The sequence below is a fragment of the Neopsephotus bourkii genome, unplaced genomic scaffold, assembly GCF_033783945.1.
Source record: "Neopsephotus bourkii isolate Nb327-2 ecotype Australia unplaced genomic scaffold, CSIRO-AGI_Nbou_v1 NB_1624, whole genome shotgun sequence".
Lineage (NCBI taxonomy): Eukaryota > Metazoa > Chordata > Aves > Psittaciformes > Psittacidae > Neopsephotus > Neopsephotus bourkii.
In genome coordinates this window covers 225,099-245,723 of record NW_026902099.1, presented here as the reverse complement: position 1 = coordinate 245,723, position 20,625 = coordinate 225,099, and the positions used below count along the sequence as shown (strand labels likewise).

Genomic DNA, 20,625 nt, shown 5'->3' with positions numbered 1-20,625 from the left:
CTGCACTTGGTCCATGACAACCCCATGCAATGCTACAGACTTGGAGAAGAGTGGTGGAAAAGGACCTGGTGATGTTTGTCAACAAATGGCTGAACATGAGCCAGCTTGCGCCCTGGCAGCCAGTGGCATCCTGGCCTTTATCAGCAATAGCGTGGCCAGAAGGACTAGGGAAGTGATTGTCCCCCTGTACTCAGCAGTGGCGACGCACCTCAAATAGTGTGTTCAGTTTTGGGCCCCAAGAAAGACATTTTGGTGCTGAAGCATGTTCAAAGAGCAGTAAAACTGGTGAAACGTCTAGTGAACAAGTCCTGTGAGGAATGGCTGAGGGAACTGAGGTTATTTAGCCTGGAGAGATGGAGGCTCAGAGGTGACCTTACCATTCTCTTACAACTACCTGAAAGGAGATTGTAGCGAGGTAGGGGTACATCTCTTCTCCAAGTAACAACTGACAGGACAAAAGGAAATGGCCTGAAGTTGCACCAAGGAAGGTTTAGATTAGGTATTAGGAAAGGGTTGTCAAGCACTAGAACAGGCTGTCCAAGGAAGTGGTGGAGTCATCATCCCTGGAGGTACTTATAAAACATGAAGTTGTAGCACTTATGGACATGGTTTAACTGGCAGTGTTAGGTTAACGGCTGGACTTAAGATTAAGGGTCTTCTCCAAACTAAATAATTTTGATAACTATGATTCTATATTAAAAACATTTAAAAATGTTAGTCCCATATACTTTAATTCCTTAGTTTAAGATGACAAGAGTAAATACAAATCATATTATACTCCAGACACCTTAAGAGGTATTTGCTTTTGCAAAACCATATCTTTTAGGACTTGCATCTGGTACCTTACATCACACGTGCTTAACTTTTGCCTCAAGGCACATACTGGCATTTAATATCCTGTCCCAGTGTTTTGTATTAAATTAAATATTGAATTCTGCCTCCCATTTATTCTCAACAGTTGTGGGGTTTTTTCCCCCTTTAGGATATCTTAGTTCCATTAGAAAAGAATTCATTTGTGAGATCAGAAGTGATGGCTCGAAGGATATCAATACTTTCTCAGCAAGTCTTTTTGCTATTATTCAGTTTCAAAAAACTGAAGTAATCTTTCAGTTGGACATGTCCTGTTTCCTGCTCACTTTACAAATTAGGTTTTATTTTTAAAAGTAGGAAAGACTTGCAACATATCAGGGAATAAATTGGTGGAGACTTTAATCCGTTTATTCATTAATTTCCTCCAAAGGCTCTTGCAACCATACCCTTAGTTTGGTTATTCAAAAGAAAAGTGAGTCTGAATAGTTCTGCTTGCTGTTTAAGTACAGTATAGCTAACATTTTTGCTATATTTTATAGCTAAAACATGTAATCTTTTTCTATACTCTTACCAATATACATGCATAACATCCACAGCCCCTAAGCATTACCTTGATTTTCATATGCTTTCCCTCTAAAAAACTGTATTCATCTAACACATGTTAATATTATTTACTTTCTATATAATAAGTATCTCAACTGTCCAATTTGTTGAATCATGTTAAAAAAATTCCAACTTCAATTCTGATTTTACAAAGAAGGTTATCACCTTCTGCCTTAGATACTACCAGCTGTACACAGTTCCCCAAACATGTCATAGTTTGGACATGACTGCGTAAGACTTCTGAATAAATCCAAGGCAAACATATCCAGCCTTAATTTAGTTCTAAACTGTGCTTTAGTTTCTTTGGTTTTACAGTCTTTTTTGGTTTCACAACTGATATTTCATCAAAACAGTTTTGCATTTGTATGCTTATTTCCCAAGGCACCTCATAGCACAAAAGATTATAGAATCATAGAATCATAAAATAGTTAGGGTTGGAAAGGACCTTAAGATCATCAAGTTCCAACCCCCCTGCCATGGGCAGGGACACCTCCCACTAAACCATGCCACCCAAGGCTCTGTCCAACCTGGCCTTCAACACTGCCAGGGATGGCGCATTCACAGCTTCCCTGGGCAACCTATTCCAGTGCCTCACCACCCTCACAGTAAAGAGCTTCTTCCTTATATCCAATCTAAGCTTCACCTGTTTAAGCTTTAACCCGTTATCCCCTGCCCTATCCCTACAGTCCCTAATGAAAAGTCCCTCCCCAGCAACCTTATAGGCCCCCTTCAGATACTGGAAGGCTGCTATGAGATCTCCATGCATCCTTCTCTTCTCCAGGCTAGACAGCCCCAACTTTCTTAGCCTGTCTTCATATGGGAGGTGCTCCAGTCCCCTGATCATCCTCATGGCCCTCCTCTGCACTTATTCCAACAGTTCCATGTTGGACTTTTTATGTTGAGGACACCAGAACTGCACACAATACTTCAAGTGAGGTCTCACGAGAGCAGAATAAAGGGGCAGGATCAGCTCCTTCGACCTGCTGGTCACGCTCCTTTTGATGCAGCCCAGGGTACGGTTGGCTTTCTGAGCTGTGAGCGCACACTGAAGCCGGCTCATGCTAAGTTTCTCATCTAGCTAAAGACTAAAGAACTAGAACTAAAGAATTTTGCTAAAGAACATTACTCCCTCTACCTTGGGACATACATTAGCAATAAGTAAACAACTAATGTGACTTAAAAATTAATTACCATTAGAAAAAAGCCTTCTGGAGTTTATGGCCACAAATACCCAAAACACTTTTTCTTCCCCACTTCAGGAAGAAGATGAATCCAGCTGCTGCGTTACAGTATAGAAAAGTTAATGATTCCTAAATGACTCACCTTTGGGGTAGATAAGAAATCATGGTGAGAATTACATAAAAAAGCTGAGACCTTTCAAAATATTGCACAGGGGGCGGGGGGAGAAGGAAGGAAAAAAAAAAAATCACTTAATTCTTAAAGTAGAATCTAAAAGTCCTGAAGACAGTTTCTTTGCAGAGGTATGGCAAGACAGATGAAGGTAAGAATTGAACCAGAATGGATCCTGGAGTGGTTAGAACAACAGAACAAGGGAACTCTACACTTAGGAATTTCTCTAGACTGGGAATCTCAGAAACATTAAGTTAAAATCAGCTTATGGAATGAAGCTGCAGCTCACAGAAAGCCCATGCTCTTACTTGAAAACAAGAAAGTGACTGCAGTTTGCTTATGTATAACTCCAGTTCTCTAAACCTCAGTGACAGTCCTCTGATTCAGAACTTAACCTATCTTATGAATTAGCTTAACTGTATTTCAAAATCAATTTTGACTTAGCCATATTCTTTTTTTATACTTTGAGTGCTTGCAAAGAGGCATCCTAAATCTTCAAGGAAAAAAAAAAAAGGAAAAAATGTTCTTTTCACTACCAAATTCTCAGTTAACTTTGGAAACACAACAAAAATAAATTGTACAGTGCAGGTTTAATTTCAATTACAGCAGGATATTTGAATATCCACCATTAAGAAGCTGCATCTGCATTTAGCATTAGAAGGAACTAAGCTGCAAATTTAGTAGAACTCATCAGCAAGAGAGACTCTTTCAGTCATTGGAAATCAGTGTCAATCTGAAGTAAATACTTTACATTCCCCGCTGAATTATTCTATAAAAAGCAAAGCTATTTAAGTCTACTCTCTGAAAAATTCAATAGTGTTAAACTGTTGTGTGTATAACTCAGAATTTTAAACAGTTCTTAAATGCATAAAGACTTGCTGAGAAAGTGTCTTTCATAGCCTCTGGAGAGTAGACAGCAGTAGATTTTTGCTCCTTTTTAATACAAACATCTTCACAAGTTCTTCTCCCAACCACAGGCAGACAAATAACTGCTAAAACACACAACTGTTTGCCATCTGAAGTATCATAGCTGAAAAGATTGACATGAAAAATACTCCTCTGAGAAATACATCGTATTTTTGCAGAAGAACACTTTTAAATATAGTCTAAACACTAAGATTTAAAAAAAAAAAAAAAATCAGTTCTGTAACACCAAACCCAGTGAATCTCAGATTCCTGCAAGCTTGTCTCTAATGCCCAACTGCAACTGCTGTGTGGTATTTCAATCAACGTACTCCCAAAGCTACTGCCATTGTAAAATCGTGTGACCACTAGGCAAAGTTCAGTGAGCTCAGCCAGCCAAAACCTCACAGTACAAAAAAGTGATTAGTTTTTTAATTAGTTGTCTCCCTGAACTGACTCACAGGTCTGACATCGGGACAGCCAATGCCACAATATAACTGACCACTGCGGTGCAGATTTGTTCACCTTAAACCACTACAGAAAAATCAGAAAAATCAGCCATAAACCCCATAAGATCCTATCTCAGATTTTCCTTAGTACACTGTTAATTCTTTCTTATAGTTACTTTAATGTGAAGTCAGAATTAAGCCCTTCACAGGACACCAATAGGCTTCATTTCCTCTACTGTGTGTCTATTTTCAAGAAAACTGTAAGCAAGTACTTGCATTTGAACTCTTCACCATTGCATCAAAATTGGTTGACAGAGGCCACTGTTTTCGCCTAACCCTCTCATAGAAAGCCACTTTGAAAAATAAAGATGTACAGATGACATGATTTCCTGCTACCTCTCATTCCCCTCCTTTCAGTTTGACAAATTAATCTTGAAATCAAGTAAAAGAACAGAACTTTCATTACAATTCAGCAACAGGACACAGTGTTTTCAAGTATCACTGATGCATTACAACTCAAGCAAAATTATTTGCAATGCTTAAAAAAACAAAAACAAAAAATAGAACAAAACAAAGCAACAAAAACTATTACCACTAAATACAAAGGAAGAAGGAAAAATAAAAACAACTAAACAAAACCAAAACCAAACAACTTACTGAAAGAAGCTTCCATGCAATTGGACGAACCCGTTTGGGAATGCCAGACCAACTCAATTTCCGTAATTCTTCTATTAAAAGAGAAGTATTTCATGAGAACTAAGGAAATGACTATCAATTATTATACACAGATACATGTAAATTAGCGCAAAGTTGTTTACAGCAATGATCATGTCCTCATATAAAATCTAATGAAATCAGAATTATGTGGTAATTCTAATGAATTAATAAAATACTGAAAAATTACTACCTCTAGGGATACTATGATAGGTACTGAGTGTGATAAGTTAACTTTCTGAAGTGTTTCTCAACATTACTTTTCACTATACATGTCTTATATTAATATGCAAGACAACCTGAGTCTTATTGTATAATATGTTTACACAGATCCTAATTAAAAATGAGATTTACAGTTACAGAAATAGAATGATAATTGGTCTGAATGCTGGAATTTAATCCAATGCTATATTTTCATTCTTCATGTTGTACTCCTTTCTTTTGTCAGATACCAAACCAGCTAAACCTATCTGTGGGACTTTGCACAATTTTTGTGAGAACTTTTTACCACAGAAAATTCTGAGAAAATTCATATGTTTATAACAGAGTCCCTTAGAAACAGTATTTTTATGAGATGTCTACTTGTAGCTCTTTCTCCTCTTACTCCAAGGTGAAATTACAGGTTAATACTGCACAAGTTCAAATCACCAACATGCTAAGGAATACAGAACAAAATTCTACATTTTACCTTGTATATGCTTATTCCAATTAATTATATATTTGAATTAACTATGTATATTCCAGCAAATCTGGTCTCTATCACATGCCTATGTTTTCCAAATTCTACATTCCAACAAGACATTTAAAAGCATTTTGTCTATCTATTACCCCACGAAAACAAAGCACAGAAGAAAGTAATTAGAGTAAGAACGTCCTGAGTGAGTATGGTGACTAACTTTGGCCATTTATAAATGAATACTGCCTTTATTATTTCTCAAGACAAAGACTCTTATAGGCAATGTCCGTCATCATAATCTCACTCTCACCCTCCTTCTATTACTCCGAAAGTAATATGCATCTATAATACAAAGAAATGTAAAATATCATGTTAGGTGTGGTATGTTACCATAAAGCAAGTTATTTCTAGGGACATATACAACTATTTTTAACCAGGAATGAAAACACAATCCACTGAAACCAGTGCAGTATTTAAAATACATATAATATATTCCAAGACAAAAGAAACGGATTTTAAAAGTGTACCGAGGCTAAACAGTTAATAATAATAAAGTTAATTAACAATTCAGGTTTTTCAAAAAAGCAATAACTAAAGCAAACAAAAAGCTCCAGTAACTTGGATTTTGCAACATTAAGTTACCAAAATCCAAGCAAAAAAGCAACCAGATGCTGCACTCGGACCAAAACAGAGCAGAAACCCAGAACAGCAGAGGAAAAGAACAGATACTAAGAAAGAAGATGTTAAACGGTCATCACACTAGTGAATGCATCTACCACAAGTCTTGAATCTAGTCTAAAGAAAAAGGATTACTTTCTTATAACATCAATGAAACTGTTTGCTACCTCTAAGCTTTAAAATACTATTGTATTTGACATAAATAAGTTTCATTAATAGAAGCTTGTCTTCAACATTTCAAACCCTTGAAAAAGTCAACATTTACTGACACAGAGAAAAAAAAAAACCTAAGATGTTTTTGACTTGAAGTCATGTTTTGTTCTGTAGTTTTGTTTTTAAATGAACTCATTTATTTCTTGACTATACAAGAAGAAATACAAGGACATCAAGATGACACCTTGTTAAAGGGAGAGTAGATAAATAAGTCAAGGTTATTTTCCACTACAGGTTACATTTAGGCATGTATTTCTGTGCAAGTGTACCAAAACAGCAGAATACATAGCTATTTAGGAATATCATACTGAATATGACCAAAGATAAATTCAGTCATATACCTTGGGCAATCCAAAGACTAGAATACCAAATACCAAAGGAAAAAAGTACACCACCACATAAAATGTGAACAGAGTTGATTTCCAGCAAACAAATCATTCCCCAGCCTTGAATTTACTTGTACTTGAGGCTTATCCACATCTATGGCAACAGTAAGATTAAATATACTACACAGTTAATAACATAACTACACTTACTGTAACTGATTGCATTTTATTTTATTTACAGTCCATCCTTATCAAACATGCTGATCATTTACAGCAAGTATTCTTTGCCATTCTTCCCGTATTTCTTTAATAATCGTCATAGGCAGATTACTGCCTGGTCTTTAATCTGTAAAGTAAAACATACACTACCAAGCAGTAAACAAATTTAAGCTCATTTTACTGGTTCCAACTCCAAAACAGAAAATACAAGGTATTTGTGGTCAAGGAAATCCAAACTCAAGACTGAGTGCTATTTTAGGTTCAGAGAAGATACAGATATGGCAAGGCACTGACAACTAATTCCCCTTCTCTAAGCATAGAGGTACCTCAGAAGGAGCACTGACTAAAGTACATCAAAATGTAAGAACAATGACAAAGTTCAGTTTCTTACTGCATGACAACGTTAGCAAAATAAAATCTCCATCCCCTTTAACACTAATTTCCTAACCTCTACTTCCGACTTACATATCACTTCTGAGTACCATTTATCCATTCCACCCTCTTCTCAAGACTTCCTTTTTCCTTTATTTTCCTCCTTTTTGGTCCTCATCCCTATATATTTCAGTTTTATCTTTCCTCAAATCATCAAGTGAAATTCCACACCTGTCTTCATTGCTGGCCAGCAGAATTCACGGTATAGTTAAGAAAACCTTAAATTACTAATAAAGAAAGTGGTGCCATCATTAAAACAGAACTGTAGCTTTAAAAAAAAAAAATCTAAATAATTTCTTATGATATTTTTCAAAGGAACCTAGTTTTGTTCTTTATCCTGGAATAATCCCAGAAATTGATGCTCTCTTGCTTTCCTGCTTATACCAAACTGAAACAATAAATTTAACTGCAACTATTCACATCACAGATGTTTTAAATTAAACACATAAGAAAGTGCATTAGAAATGAAAAATATATAAAGTCCAAATATTCATGACCCATATATAAAGTCCAAATATTCATAAGTTAAAGCCTGTAAAAGAACTGTCAGAATAATAACATTCTATTCACTTTCACGGAGACTAGCTATTGTGGAGGATCAGTGTACCACCAAAGTACATTTAAATACAAGAATCATTAAAGACAAAATATATGCTTTGATACAATTATTCCTGATGTCATGCTCCCTACAGCTTGAGTTATTTTCCATTGTTAATTTAGAAACACCAGACTGCTGATAGGGCTTCTAAAAATGAAGTCCAGAGAGCAAATTCTGCAGGGATTTTCTTCATATGGTCTTCATTATTTTGTTTGCATTTGTAAACATGATCATTCTTTCACTATTTATTTATTTTTTAAAGATTTGTCCTACTTTAGGAAAGCATTTTATGAAACAAGTGGAAATCATATGTAACATTGCAGCAGTTTTCTCATTCTGTAATATAGAACTCGTGGTTTTAACCATCATCTTGAAAGTTATGGAACAGAGCTGTTATTTCTATTACTTCTCTCTGTATTGTAAAAATAAGAATTATTTTTTTTTGTCTCACTTGGCAACTCACTACAGAAATATATTATTCTTCCACAGCTTTTTTGAGATACTTCATACCCTTCACATGTATATAAAAATCAGGAAAAGCAGTTGTAATATATTAGAGTCTAAGCAGAACAGAAGCAACAGCAGCATATGCTTTCAAAACCTATTAAGAAACAGTACACGCACACTAAATATGCATGGATGGAGGAAACATAAAAGCATCCTTACAAGCATAACTGCAAGGAATTTGGTGGTATCCCAGTAAAATCCTCCCTTATTCTTCATCTCAAGGAGTTGATAGGCACTGGAAGAATACAGGATGACCAAAAGACAAGTAACATTAAAAATATGATACTGTTGGAGTGTGAACTGAAGTCTCAAAGAAACAATGAGAGCAGAACTTGTGCACACTATACACAGAGAGAGGGTGAAGTTTAAACTGAGCTACATATCAAAGGCTAGCACAAAAAAATATACTCCATTATGAGTATTCTGTCACTGCAAACACAAGGAATTAAATGGAAAAAAATGAACAAAAAACTCCTAAATTTCACTGATACTCAATAGCGGATGGCACCCAGGATTGTCTATTCGTAATAAAACCATAGGCTTGGGCACAGAGATGCATTAAGTACAGCAGCAAAAAGACTGGTGGCTCTGACAGCAGAAAACAAAAAGCAGTTATGAAGTCAAGAACTGTGGGATGTCATGAGCAATGGAAAAAAGGCACCAATGGATTCTGAAGAAAACCAAGAATGCACATGACAAAGAAAACCATGCTAACAGCTCTGCCATGACAAACAGCAATGTTGGAGTACAGAACATAGCTGGACAGGGACAGCCTTCATCAAAGAGTTTCAGAAAAGAGCAGATGGACACCACTGACGTGAAAAAATAAAAAATGATGGTTTTTATTTTTTTTTTTTCTTATATCAGGAGAAGGTGAAAAACAGCCTGCTACTTCAAACACAGCAAAAGTCTGAGTACAGTACTATTTGGAATGGGCTATTTGGCTCTCAGGGATTCACCCTCTACAATGACAGCTTTAAGGGACTAGGTTTTTAATGGGGAGAAGAGAGATGGTAAGCAGCAGAATTAATAACACAGCCTAATAGGAAAATTACTAGGTTACTGTGGTATTAAGTGATCATCTTTGGAAAATCTTCATATTTGGCCTTAAACAGACTTCTATCCAAGAAGTTCAAGCTAAATCAAAACCTCTGCATTCAAAAGAATGGAAACAGCCAGCTTCATAACAGCAGTTTGAGATCAAGGACAGTGCTGCAATTAAAAGGCATTTGTAAACTCATAAGTTCTACAGTTTTAGGTCATATCAACTTCAGCAATATTCCCAGAGCAAGCAGAAAATGGATCCACTAATCTGGTTTATACGCAATTCCAATTTTCTAGTCTACAAAAGCAGACAACACAATTCTAATGTTACAAGTTCTCAATAACTATCAAAAGTAAGAACTACCATCCAGTCTAACAGTATTGGCAGTGACTGATCAGAGGCACCATAACTCAAATATTTTGATATCCGTCTGGTATAAAGTAGCAGCTCCACAATAGACCTGGAAGCAATAAGGCAGTGATAACAGGATTCTTAATGCACCCAACCCAGATGCCCCTTGCCAGCCAAAGAAGCCCTTCTCCCCTAAGCCCTCCTGGCAGCCAAAACAGTTTTTATTTGTGTCATGTGGTATAAACAGGTTTAGAAATTTGGCATTTCTGAAATTATTACCCAGGCACTGTTGGTCTTGTCACACTGCACCTTCCGAAGTAGCTCCAGTGCTCCTCCTCCCCATGCAATGGCACTGTTTAGACATTTCTCACACAATTCCCCCTTTACCACTTGTGAAATCCAGGCGTGTTGTTAGGTGCTATCTATAACTTCTGTCCATTTCTTACACTGTAGTTTGTTATGTTCAGCAATTTCTCATGTTGCCTCCAGTAGTTCTCCATGCCCTAGGGAGTTAGCTCAGCCTCCAAGCAGGGCAGTCAGCAGCTTAGATATTTGCCTGCAGACCTAACTTCCCTGAATCAAGTTTCAGTTCCACACGTAATCCAGTGTCAAAGAAATACCCAAGCTATCAAGCACTAAATCGTAAATAACTGTATCACTGGTTATATTCTTCTAAAATCCAAAAAGGCAGGAATCAGTCAGAACAAGTAAAGGCAAAGCAACCATATAGTATAGTACAGTTTATGAACTAAAAAAGAGACTATCTGCCATAACCAAGCACATCTATAAACTACATATGCGTAACTCCTCAACCCCAGAACATGATCATAAGCTCCAGTGCTGATTTAACAACAATGAAGGCCCCAAGTCTTCAAACACAAGTGATCGCCAGCTGTGCATCATACTGCTCCATTAATCTGTATTTAAGAACAAGTACGCTTTCCCAAGTCTGATCTATCTGTCACTCATAGTTTGGCTGAAAGGAAAGGGATCATATGTATTAGTTTACTACTTCCTTACACAATCATTTTGCTTCAAGTTTTGGCTACTGTTACAGCACACCATTTACAAATTAGGTAATAAGCATAGTAAATGCATAAAACAGAAAATAAGTTGCAACTCAAACTACATTTGTTACTTTCAAGTAACATTAATTGCTCATCATCAACTCTATACCCATAAAATATTAATCTTTCACCTTACTGTGTTTTTTAATCCTCCCTTAACCCAAATAGGAATCTATGCACAAACATGGCTACTGACCTCTAAAACCAACGTATGCAATGTAAAAACCACCCAAGCATAAACCCAAGAAAAGATGCAAATCCACTGTCAGAAACAGAAATGTGGAACATACGGTTGAATCAGGACAAAAATTCCACTTATTCCTAAGTACTTAATTCAGGCCAAAGATAGAAACTACACAAGCAAATTGGAATACAGTATATTCTAGTCCAACTTTCTATCCTGTGATGCAGCTGAGTTTTCCTTCTACCTTCAGGATGAGGCAAAGATAGTTTTGACAAAGAGAATTTAAATTACGACACTATTTGAAATGAAGCGTCAGTTTCTAGGCTAAATATAAACACTTGTAGGACTCACTGAACTAAGAAGTCATGCTTTGAAAATTAAAGAGAAAGGAGGAGTAATGTTTTATTTCAGAAAGTTTCAAAATACTTTTTTATTCCTGACATTAGTCTGCACCAAACATACATTTCTTTTAACTAGGAATAGACTGGGTTGTCCCAAAATTCCAAACAATACCATACTTATCCTATGTATGTAAACCAAAATGTAAACCAAAAATGTAAACCAAAGATGTTTCTCCTTTGTGTATAACATAACACTTATTAGAAACAGATCCTCTGACTAACTTCCCATGATGTAGGCTTTGGGGATTAATATGTGCCTGCATTCTTCCATGCTGAGAGCCTGGATTGTCTGGATTGTTTGAGAAAATGCATTTAACACTAGTTTTTATACCTTTTGTGATTTTCTTTCCTCAAACTCTTTTAAAAACACTTCCATGCATTTAGCCTGATAAGATTTATATTCTGTTCTACTCTCCTTATTTGATACAGAACTTTACCTTTTTGATTGTGTTTAATAACCTATTAGACTTAAAATATATAAGTATATATAAACCTCCTCTATTGTCATGTCACAGAGTATCCTTCTGAATTTTCTCAATGCTTTTGTTTGCTTTCTAAGTTGTAGGGCAGCTGCTTTCAGTATGGAAACTGTTTGATAGATGATTTCACATCTGAGAGTTAAGCCAATTCCATCGAAAACCATTAGCCTGGATATGTGATAATTCCATCTCTGCACCATCACTGACTGCTGTCCTCTGTCAAGGTACTCCAAAATTCCAGGATCTCACACTACTCCAAAAAACAATATAAAATTCTGGTCCTACCTTTTCACTATACGAGCTCAGCTAGCATTTTGCCACTGACAAACAGCACACGTTACAACTGAAAGAGACTATGCAAGAATTCTTGTCAGATGCAATAGCAAGCTTTCATAATTATCACCCCAGAAGCACAGTCTGACCCTTGTGCATCACCGCTGTTAAAGCATCAGTTCACATTATGCTTTCCTTTGATGATTCAAAACCAAAACAAGTGGAAAGAAAAAGAACGCTGCCCTTCCCAACAACAATTATAAAAGCAGGACAAAAATTACCCCTAGAAGACTTAGTCTAACACTACTATAGCATAAAATAAAAATGCTTCTGGTGACAAGACAGGCAAGTACCTAAGTTCGCAGGTTATCTTAAGACACTAAAGTCTTAATTAAAAAAAAAAAGCCGAAGGGGGAATTAAATCATTCTGATATTTTTATCTCAAAGTTAATATACTAAGGTCATAGAATCATAGAACAGTTTGGGTTGGAAGCACCTTAAAAAGGCCATCTAGCCCAACCGCCTTGCAACAAGCAGGGACAACTTCCAACCTGACCATGAACACTTCAAGGGATGCAGAACAACCTCCCCAGGAAACCTGTTCCGGTGTCTCAGTACCCTCACAGCAAAGATCTTCTTCCTATTAACTAATCTTAACATACCCCCTTTCAGTGTGAAGACATCCACTTTGTCCTACCACTACACACCCTTGTAAAAAGTCCCTCTCCAGATTTCTTGTAGATCCCCTTTAGATACTGGAAGGCCAATCTAAGGTCTCTCCTGAGCCTTCTCTTCTCCAAGCTGAATAAGCCCAGTTCTGTCAGCCTGTCTTCATAGGAGGGGTGCTCCAACTCTGACAAATTTTATGGCCTTCCTCTGGACCCGCTCCAACAGGTCCATGTCTTTCCTGTGCTGAGGATTCCTACATCCCCAGATGCAACACCTTCACAAAGAGAAGAGAGGGTGGGGGGTGGTGGTGTGTGGAGAGAAGGGAAGAAGAATGAGGGAGGGTGTGGAATAGGAAGTACTACTTTCCTAACTTCTGTCAGATTTCTATATGGGGAATGTGGCATCTCTTCAACCTGTCCACCAGCAGAAGTTTTCAGTTCTTTTCTTTCCAGAAATTTCTTGCCTTTCCTCCCCAGCATGTGTCATTATTCCAATGGAGTCACAAAACAAAATGACAAATGCCAACTAATGGAAAGAGATGCCAAAATAACTTGCTAAGGTAAACCAGGTGAACTGAAAGACAGTCCTATGACACAGCTAGAACTGCATGCATACCAAAATACCCTTGTTGTTTGACTCAGACCTTGAAGTTTGAGCTGAGTTTTGTATAACATCCAAAAGAAGGGAAATAATATTAAGCACTATATATTACAATGCTTAGTATAAACCTAATATATATTACTTGTATTGATACACAATGTACAAGCCTTCTCTGATAAATTTCTGACAAGATAGTAACAGCTGAGCACTCTACTCTTATTCTAGGTCATCTTTAGTAAGGAAGATCCGTAGAATGTAAAAGAGCCATCAAATAACTTTGTCTATACACCATCAAATGCAGAAAAAGCATTCAATGGTAAAATTAAGGTGCAGGTTATATTTAATCATGTAAACAGTTTGGGCTGGAAGGGACCTTCAAAGCTCATCTAGTCCAATGACCCCCTGAATTTCTGAAACATTTTTACTCATCTCTTATTGTATAATTAAGGCAAGGGACGGTTACAAAATCCGATTACTTGATACTACATCTTTGAGAAGTACATTCCTAGAGCACATACCCAAATGAAACTAGAACTGGGGAGAACAGAAGAATTTTTCTTAACTACCCATTTCCTCCACACTGATTTCTATAAATGTTTACACAACAGCGGGAACAGCTAATATTTCACACCAAAGAAAAGCTGAATTTTAGCTTTTCTTCCAAAGAAATGTGCCTCTTAACTTTACTGCTTTGTTATCCCCCTGTTTTCAATCACAACAATCTCTTAAGCCAAGCTGATACCCCTTCACAATACATGTGAAGACATGCATTACTAAAGTGCTGGGGACTTCTGGTTGGTTGGGTGGGTTTTGTTTGGTTTTGTTTTGCTGGTTTTTGTTTTGTTATTTTGGGGTTTGGGTTTTTTGATGTTTTGGATGGGTTTGGGGTTTTTTGGGGGGATTATTTTTTTTATATCTACTCAACGTTTTTCTATACCTGTGATGCCTTTTTTCCCAGACTAGTCCTTGTCTATTAGAATGTTCTTGATTTTGTTTTTAATAAAAGCAAACAGGAAAGAATGAAATTAGTGGCAAGTAAAAAAAGAAATCTAAAGCTACCATATTCCTGCTGTGGTAGGGTACAAATATACTCCAACCACGCAGTACATTTATTAATTTTTATTGCACAGATTGTAGTTTAGAAGTACAGGTATGAAGGTTCTGATCTTGGAAATTACTGTGTTATAAAAATATATTGATTAAATATGCCTACCCTGTAGTTTGCAACACTTTAAATCAAGGCATCACATGTACTTCACTTATATTTGAAACTTGTCCTCTATTTAATATCTCATTAACCATTAAACTATTTGTCATTGGTTGAAATGTTACATTTTCCCTAGTCAAAGCATAATTTCAATTTACTGTCATTATACCAACTCTTTCCCCTTGTAGATTTCCCAAGGAATTAGACGTCCTACTTAGGAGGTGAAGAACATGCTCTGCAGCACAGGATTTCTACAAAGGAGTTTTAATGCCACCTACAAATCAGACACACATTCTCACCCAAGACAGTACTGCAAAAATATCCTTGCTTCAATACAATTAACATTTTCTTAAAAATCCAGGACAATTATTTTGAAAATGAGCAGTTCTAAAACATTCTTACCCAGACAAGATCACTTGCTAAAAATGCCAACACAGAATTAAGTTTAACTTACTGCTTTGGAGCTGAAATTAGCCAGATCCAAAACCAGTATTTGTTAAACCCTGTCTATAAACTCTGTCCTAATGCTACTCTGTCTTTCAGTTGTCTCCTTATTTTACATACTTCTATGAACAATAAATATCAAAATATTTATAAACCCCTCTGGGTTTTACACCAAAAATATCTCCATTTGCTAACATTAGCTAACTGTCACTTCTGCTTAGGAGGTAGCATTTATTTTTTGCAAAAACACTGTTGGTTTAGGGTATCTTATTACAAAGGGATAATGTGGTATGCAAATGCTTCAAATTGATATAACAAGTAATTTTGCAAAATTTCGTTTCATCTACCTTACTACAACACAATCAGATATGCATTTCTTCTCTCTGAAGAGGGAACAGTTTAAAGCAATTATTCTAAAAGAAATCTTGAGACAGTGCCCTTTTACTGCAGTAGATTTAAAGAGTCTTTATATTCCATAAATATTTCAGGGGGCATTCTACAAAGAAAACACACCATTAAATTGACAGCTTTCTAACCCCACGAGCTATTACCCATTAAACCTGAAACACATGAGGGTAAACAACCAAGACTACAAGTATTTTTCTTCGAACTACAAGCTCATCATTCTATCAGTTACAAATAAATAAAAAATAAGCCAAGAAATATTAAAGGAGTTCAAAATTTCTCTGTATGTATTATTCATTCTTGATACAGCTGTTATATCATTGAGATTACTGTAAATGGCTACATGAAGTGATGGCCTGCATGAACAACTCCACGACAGATATGATAAACTAGATTTACATGTTTTATGTTCCTATAACATAAATTCCTTGGAGAATTTAACTATACAAAGCTGGAAAACTCTTTCAAGAGCACAGATGCACAGAACCGCAGCTCCCCCAACAGCATGTTATAATACAGTCAGTACATATAGAAAATAGCTTTAATAAAGGGCTTGTTATTACTATGGCAACTGCAGCAACTGGATTCCAAAATGAGTAATAGCTCTGTTGGGCAATTCATTACATTTTTTAAACAAATACTGTCCTTAATCATCTCAATGGAGCAAAGTTGTCTGAATATATGCAGAAAACAGGAAATAAAGCCGAATCTAATATCCTAAATACAGGGCAAGACACTTTTCAGGACCTTTGGTAGAAAAGAACAGGAAAGAACATCTTGTCTGCTATTTCATGGAGAAAGTCTGAGAAGCAAAAGTAGATGAGGTTGTTTTTTAGAAGGTACAAGAAAGCAAGTGAACAGAAGATTAGGAAAATTAAGGCAAAAGGAAGATAAAAAAACACTAAGAACTGCAAAAGTGAAGCCAATAATGTAAATTATTAAAATAAGGAATGGAGAACAGCTATGCCAGCATCAGATTTTAAATGGCATTATAGTGTTTCATAGTTCTCCTGCAACATTCAATTTTTTCTGCATCCTAAATTGGTTTTATTTTTACATTAAAGCCACTCAGTCTCTAACGAACTTTCCAAGTAGAACTAAGGAATCTCTCTATACACAAATGGACAATATAGGAAATACCACTTACAGTACCAGTTAATTAAAGGAGACAATTTTCCCACTTATTTAGAAATGACAGTATTTACTTCTCCTGTTTGGAAAGAAATTATATGACTTATTACATATAACTTATTATAATATTAAAGCTAGACTATTAAAAAAATCTACATTCAAAATGCAATCTTGACACTGGTTCTTGCACAATTAAAATAATCAGGGTTAATAGATAGATGTCTAAATTATTGAGCCACAAAATTAATGCAGTTATTCACAAGACATAGTAACAGACAGCTTCCCCCATTAACAAAAAGGCCAGTCCATGAGCTCTAATCCACATAACGTCTTTTCAGTCAACTGTGAGCATGAGTTACATCTACAGAGCAGTTGTCTCTTATTGCTAAAAAAGATGTGGGGGAATATCTAACCAATAATCAGTATCAGGAAGGTAGCATAGCACAAACATACACAGTGAAGTATGCTTCACTGTGATCACCTTCCCAGGCAGTCACTGCTTTATATATATTTTTCTATATAAATCTTCCATTTCTGGATTTCCTGCTATGGAAGTAACTATGATTTTCTATTTTATTAAAAGTGAAAGAGATGGTGGCAAGAAAATAAACAGGATTAATTATACTTCCTTGAGCTTTGCTAAACTGATCTACCAGCAAGATATGCCACTCATTGCAACATGTAAATTACTAATCTTGATGTTCAAAAGCCACAGGGCCCATAGAAAGGTCAAAGTTCTGAATACCCTTGTTGGTGACATTCCTAGTAAATTCGTTTCCTGCTGTGTCATCTGCCTGATGGTGTGGGAAGCAAGTGAGAAGCTGCTCCCTCAAAGAGCCTGGAACTATTAAATACCACGGGGAGCACTGAACTTCTTACCCAGGTCTCTTTTACTATGATAATGCAGACTTCATGCAGGGTCTGTGTAAATATATGATACTAGCTGGAAAGAAAGGGAGATAGCACATCGAAGAAAAATACATTAAACAACAAACATAAAGGAATAACTCATCATATAGCACCTTTCTTTCTCCTATTTCATCCAGAATAAAATATTTCTCTGAATCCTATTCTCTGCCACATGGCCCAAGCTTAACAATGATTCTTGAACATTTTATCACATATCAATACAGTGAGGGGTATATGTTCTCCTAAAAACTCTGCTAAAACTAAAACTGGCATGAAAAATTTTAATTAATTAATCTTGAAATTTGTAGTAGAATGCTGCCTAATTCCTTTTTTTTCTTTTTTTCCAATGCCAGTTAGTGGTAACTAACAAGGTTATTCTGTGTGCACACAGGAATTTGGGGACTTTTTTATAATCCCTTCACATTAGCTGAACTTAGCCCCACTGTAATGCTCTAGGTCCAAACCCATTCAGAAACAGAATTATTACGGAGCTCCGCTCTTACTCAAAGAAGCCTACTGCCATGAATATGACTTAGGACTTTTAAAGGCTGTGCTAGAGCACATTTATTTGAGTGGTGTGCAGATCAACGGTTTTAACTTAACGATCTCTGCGTGCCTCAGCACAAAATGAAGTTTTATTCTCTATGCCATACTGCTGCAATTGATACTAACAAAGATCAGGTAAGAGATCACTGATTTATAGGTAAATATTTCCTGAAAGAAGTCCAGAAGAGCTAGGGCTAGAGCCCTAGTCCCTCAGAAGTAGGGCTCTTCTGTGTAGTCCACTACTCCCCATAACAGGTCATTAAATCATACTTGAATACCAAAGCTCCAAGGCAAAGATTTAGGGTACAGACTCCTTTTACAGAACTGAGAAAAGGGGAATATTATTTTGCTTGTTAATAAATCTGCAGCTGTAGAATCTTATAGTCTCTTTTTTTCAATAGAAACTTAATAACAGTTTGTGCTTAAAACCTGGAACAGGAAGGAGTCTTTGTTCAAGTCAAAATTAACAAACCCTTGTTAAGACAACAATGAAAGACTAAAAGACACCAAGAAAACAATGCAAATAAAAGTTTCTTCTCTTGAAGGTATTGATTCCAACTACAGCTCTTCTGTAAGGCCTTTGATACAGTCCTCTACAACACTCCTGCCATTAAATTGAAGAGACATGGGTTTGATGGATGGACTATTAGATTAAAAAAAAAAAAAAAAAAGAAGCAAAAATACTAACCCTGCAAAAAGCAAACATAAGGAACCATTTATAAACCTACTGGTAGAGTACTTACTTTTTTATTAGTCTTGTTTATTAACTATATTAACTGAAAAAGTAAGCATGTTTTGCAGGTAATAGGCTAACTAGAATAGAACAGGAATCAGAAAGGACACCTTTCAGTGATACTAGTTTAAAAAGATAGATATGACTAATGGTATGTCATATGAAGCAGTGGTAGGACACATGTTCATTTTATACTACACAACAACAAACTGGAAGAAGAAAAGCACTAACAGGATCGACTGCAGACAATTGGAAATTGCATGGGGCAATAAAATTCTAAATGACATGGCTGTACTGAGAGCACAGAGACAAATCACTATGCAGTTCAGTGCAGCAAAATTAATGAAGCTGGGAACAAAATTAATCAAGTTCATTTCAATTAATGCATTTTATCAAGTTATTGAAAATTTTCAATAACATCAGTTTGACAGTTTTAAAGGACATAATATACTGCTGTTACAGATGACTATATTTATGAACCATAAATAAACAAGATTATAATTAGTATTTAATCGGGTTTAATGTACATCTAGAATGTATAAACAACTGTAAGCACAAACAGGAAAATACTACTTTTCATGCTGTTGCAACATTATAGATGACTACTGTTCTACGAAGACAACACATATAATAAGTTTTCTTTCTAAATTTTATTTCTAGAGAACCACCCTAGAATTCTTTTTTCTAGTATACAGTGGCAACCTCTATTGTTATGAGATAATCTGAGATCACCCCATTTGTAATTTGTGCAAAATTATGGAATTAACTTTTGCTATCAGATCAAAGGTTCAACTTTTCTTCATATGTTCTGGAAGACTTCACATTACGTACTACTTCTATAGTTAGTAAAGGACTTGCTAAGAGACAGCACCCCACTTAGCAGCTTGTGGTGCTCTTGGCAAAGGTTTTCTTTTTAAGAGATTTTGTTAGAATGAGAGAGATAAATAAATGAATTTTTACAACATTCAATGAAATAGAGCTTTGTAATTTGAATACAGGATACAGCAATATGAGTAGATTTACAATAGGAATGCTTTACCATTCTCATTGGTGCTTCTACAGGGCCTTCCATTGTTTTTACCAAGGCAGTACTCTAAAACTTCAATCCGTTATTTTGTTCAGCTTGGAATACGTTGTGGCTAAGTAAAACAGTCAACATGCAGAACAACTTTACATCTTAAGAAATAAGTTGTTTTAACTTTGAAAAATTATATCTATGTGCTATGCTGCATAACAGCAGCATGGCAATGTTACAAAGCTTCATTAAATCAAGAGAACACAGTATACCAAGCTTATTATTGGTTGTTGCTTGATTTAAATAAACATGTTTGACACCCAATTACATACCCATTAGCTATATGTGTGGGGAAAAAAAAGGCAGAAAATGACTTGATTTTAAGATAAATAGGGAGTTAACGAAGTGTTTTAACAGCCTATTCTTTAAATTGATGTTACAAAACCTGTTGTACATCTACTATGCTGAGGTTACAAGATAACTTTGTTGCTGTAAATCAGCCCAATTTTATCAACAGTTTGCTTACATTGTCTTTGCACAGCAAACCCCTTCCTAAAAACACAAGTCTAACAAATTTAATGGCATTACAGCATCTTGTACAGTGGTTTACCTGTAGCAGTAGTGTCCCTCTTAAATATGTAAAAAAATGGTCCATTGAAGGAAAGAAATTTCTTCACAGAGACCCTCT

General features: G+C 35.9%; 1 protein-coding gene and 1 long non-coding RNA gene across 4 annotated transcripts in view; one reads left to right on the top strand and one right to left on the bottom strand.

The window, feature by feature from the left end:
• LOC133222823 (uncharacterized) overlaps nucleotides 1-20,625 on the top strand; it is a 252,588-nt gene that overhangs the window by 155,459 nt on the left and 76,504 nt on the right. The gene's annotated exons all lie outside the window — the stretch shown is intronic.
• Nucleotides 1-20,625, bottom strand: part of TBC1D22A (TBC1 domain family member 22A) — a 165,999-nt gene that overhangs the window by 135,789 nt on the left and 9,585 nt on the right. For all 3 annotated transcript variants that reach the window (XM_061372891.1, XM_061372893.1, XM_061372894.1), the window contains one exon: nucleotides 4,773-4,843. In XM_061372891.1, the coding sequence (XP_061228875.1) occupies nucleotides 4,773-4,843 (71 nt within the window). The remainder of the gene's footprint in view (nucleotides 1-4,772; nucleotides 4,844-20,625) is intronic.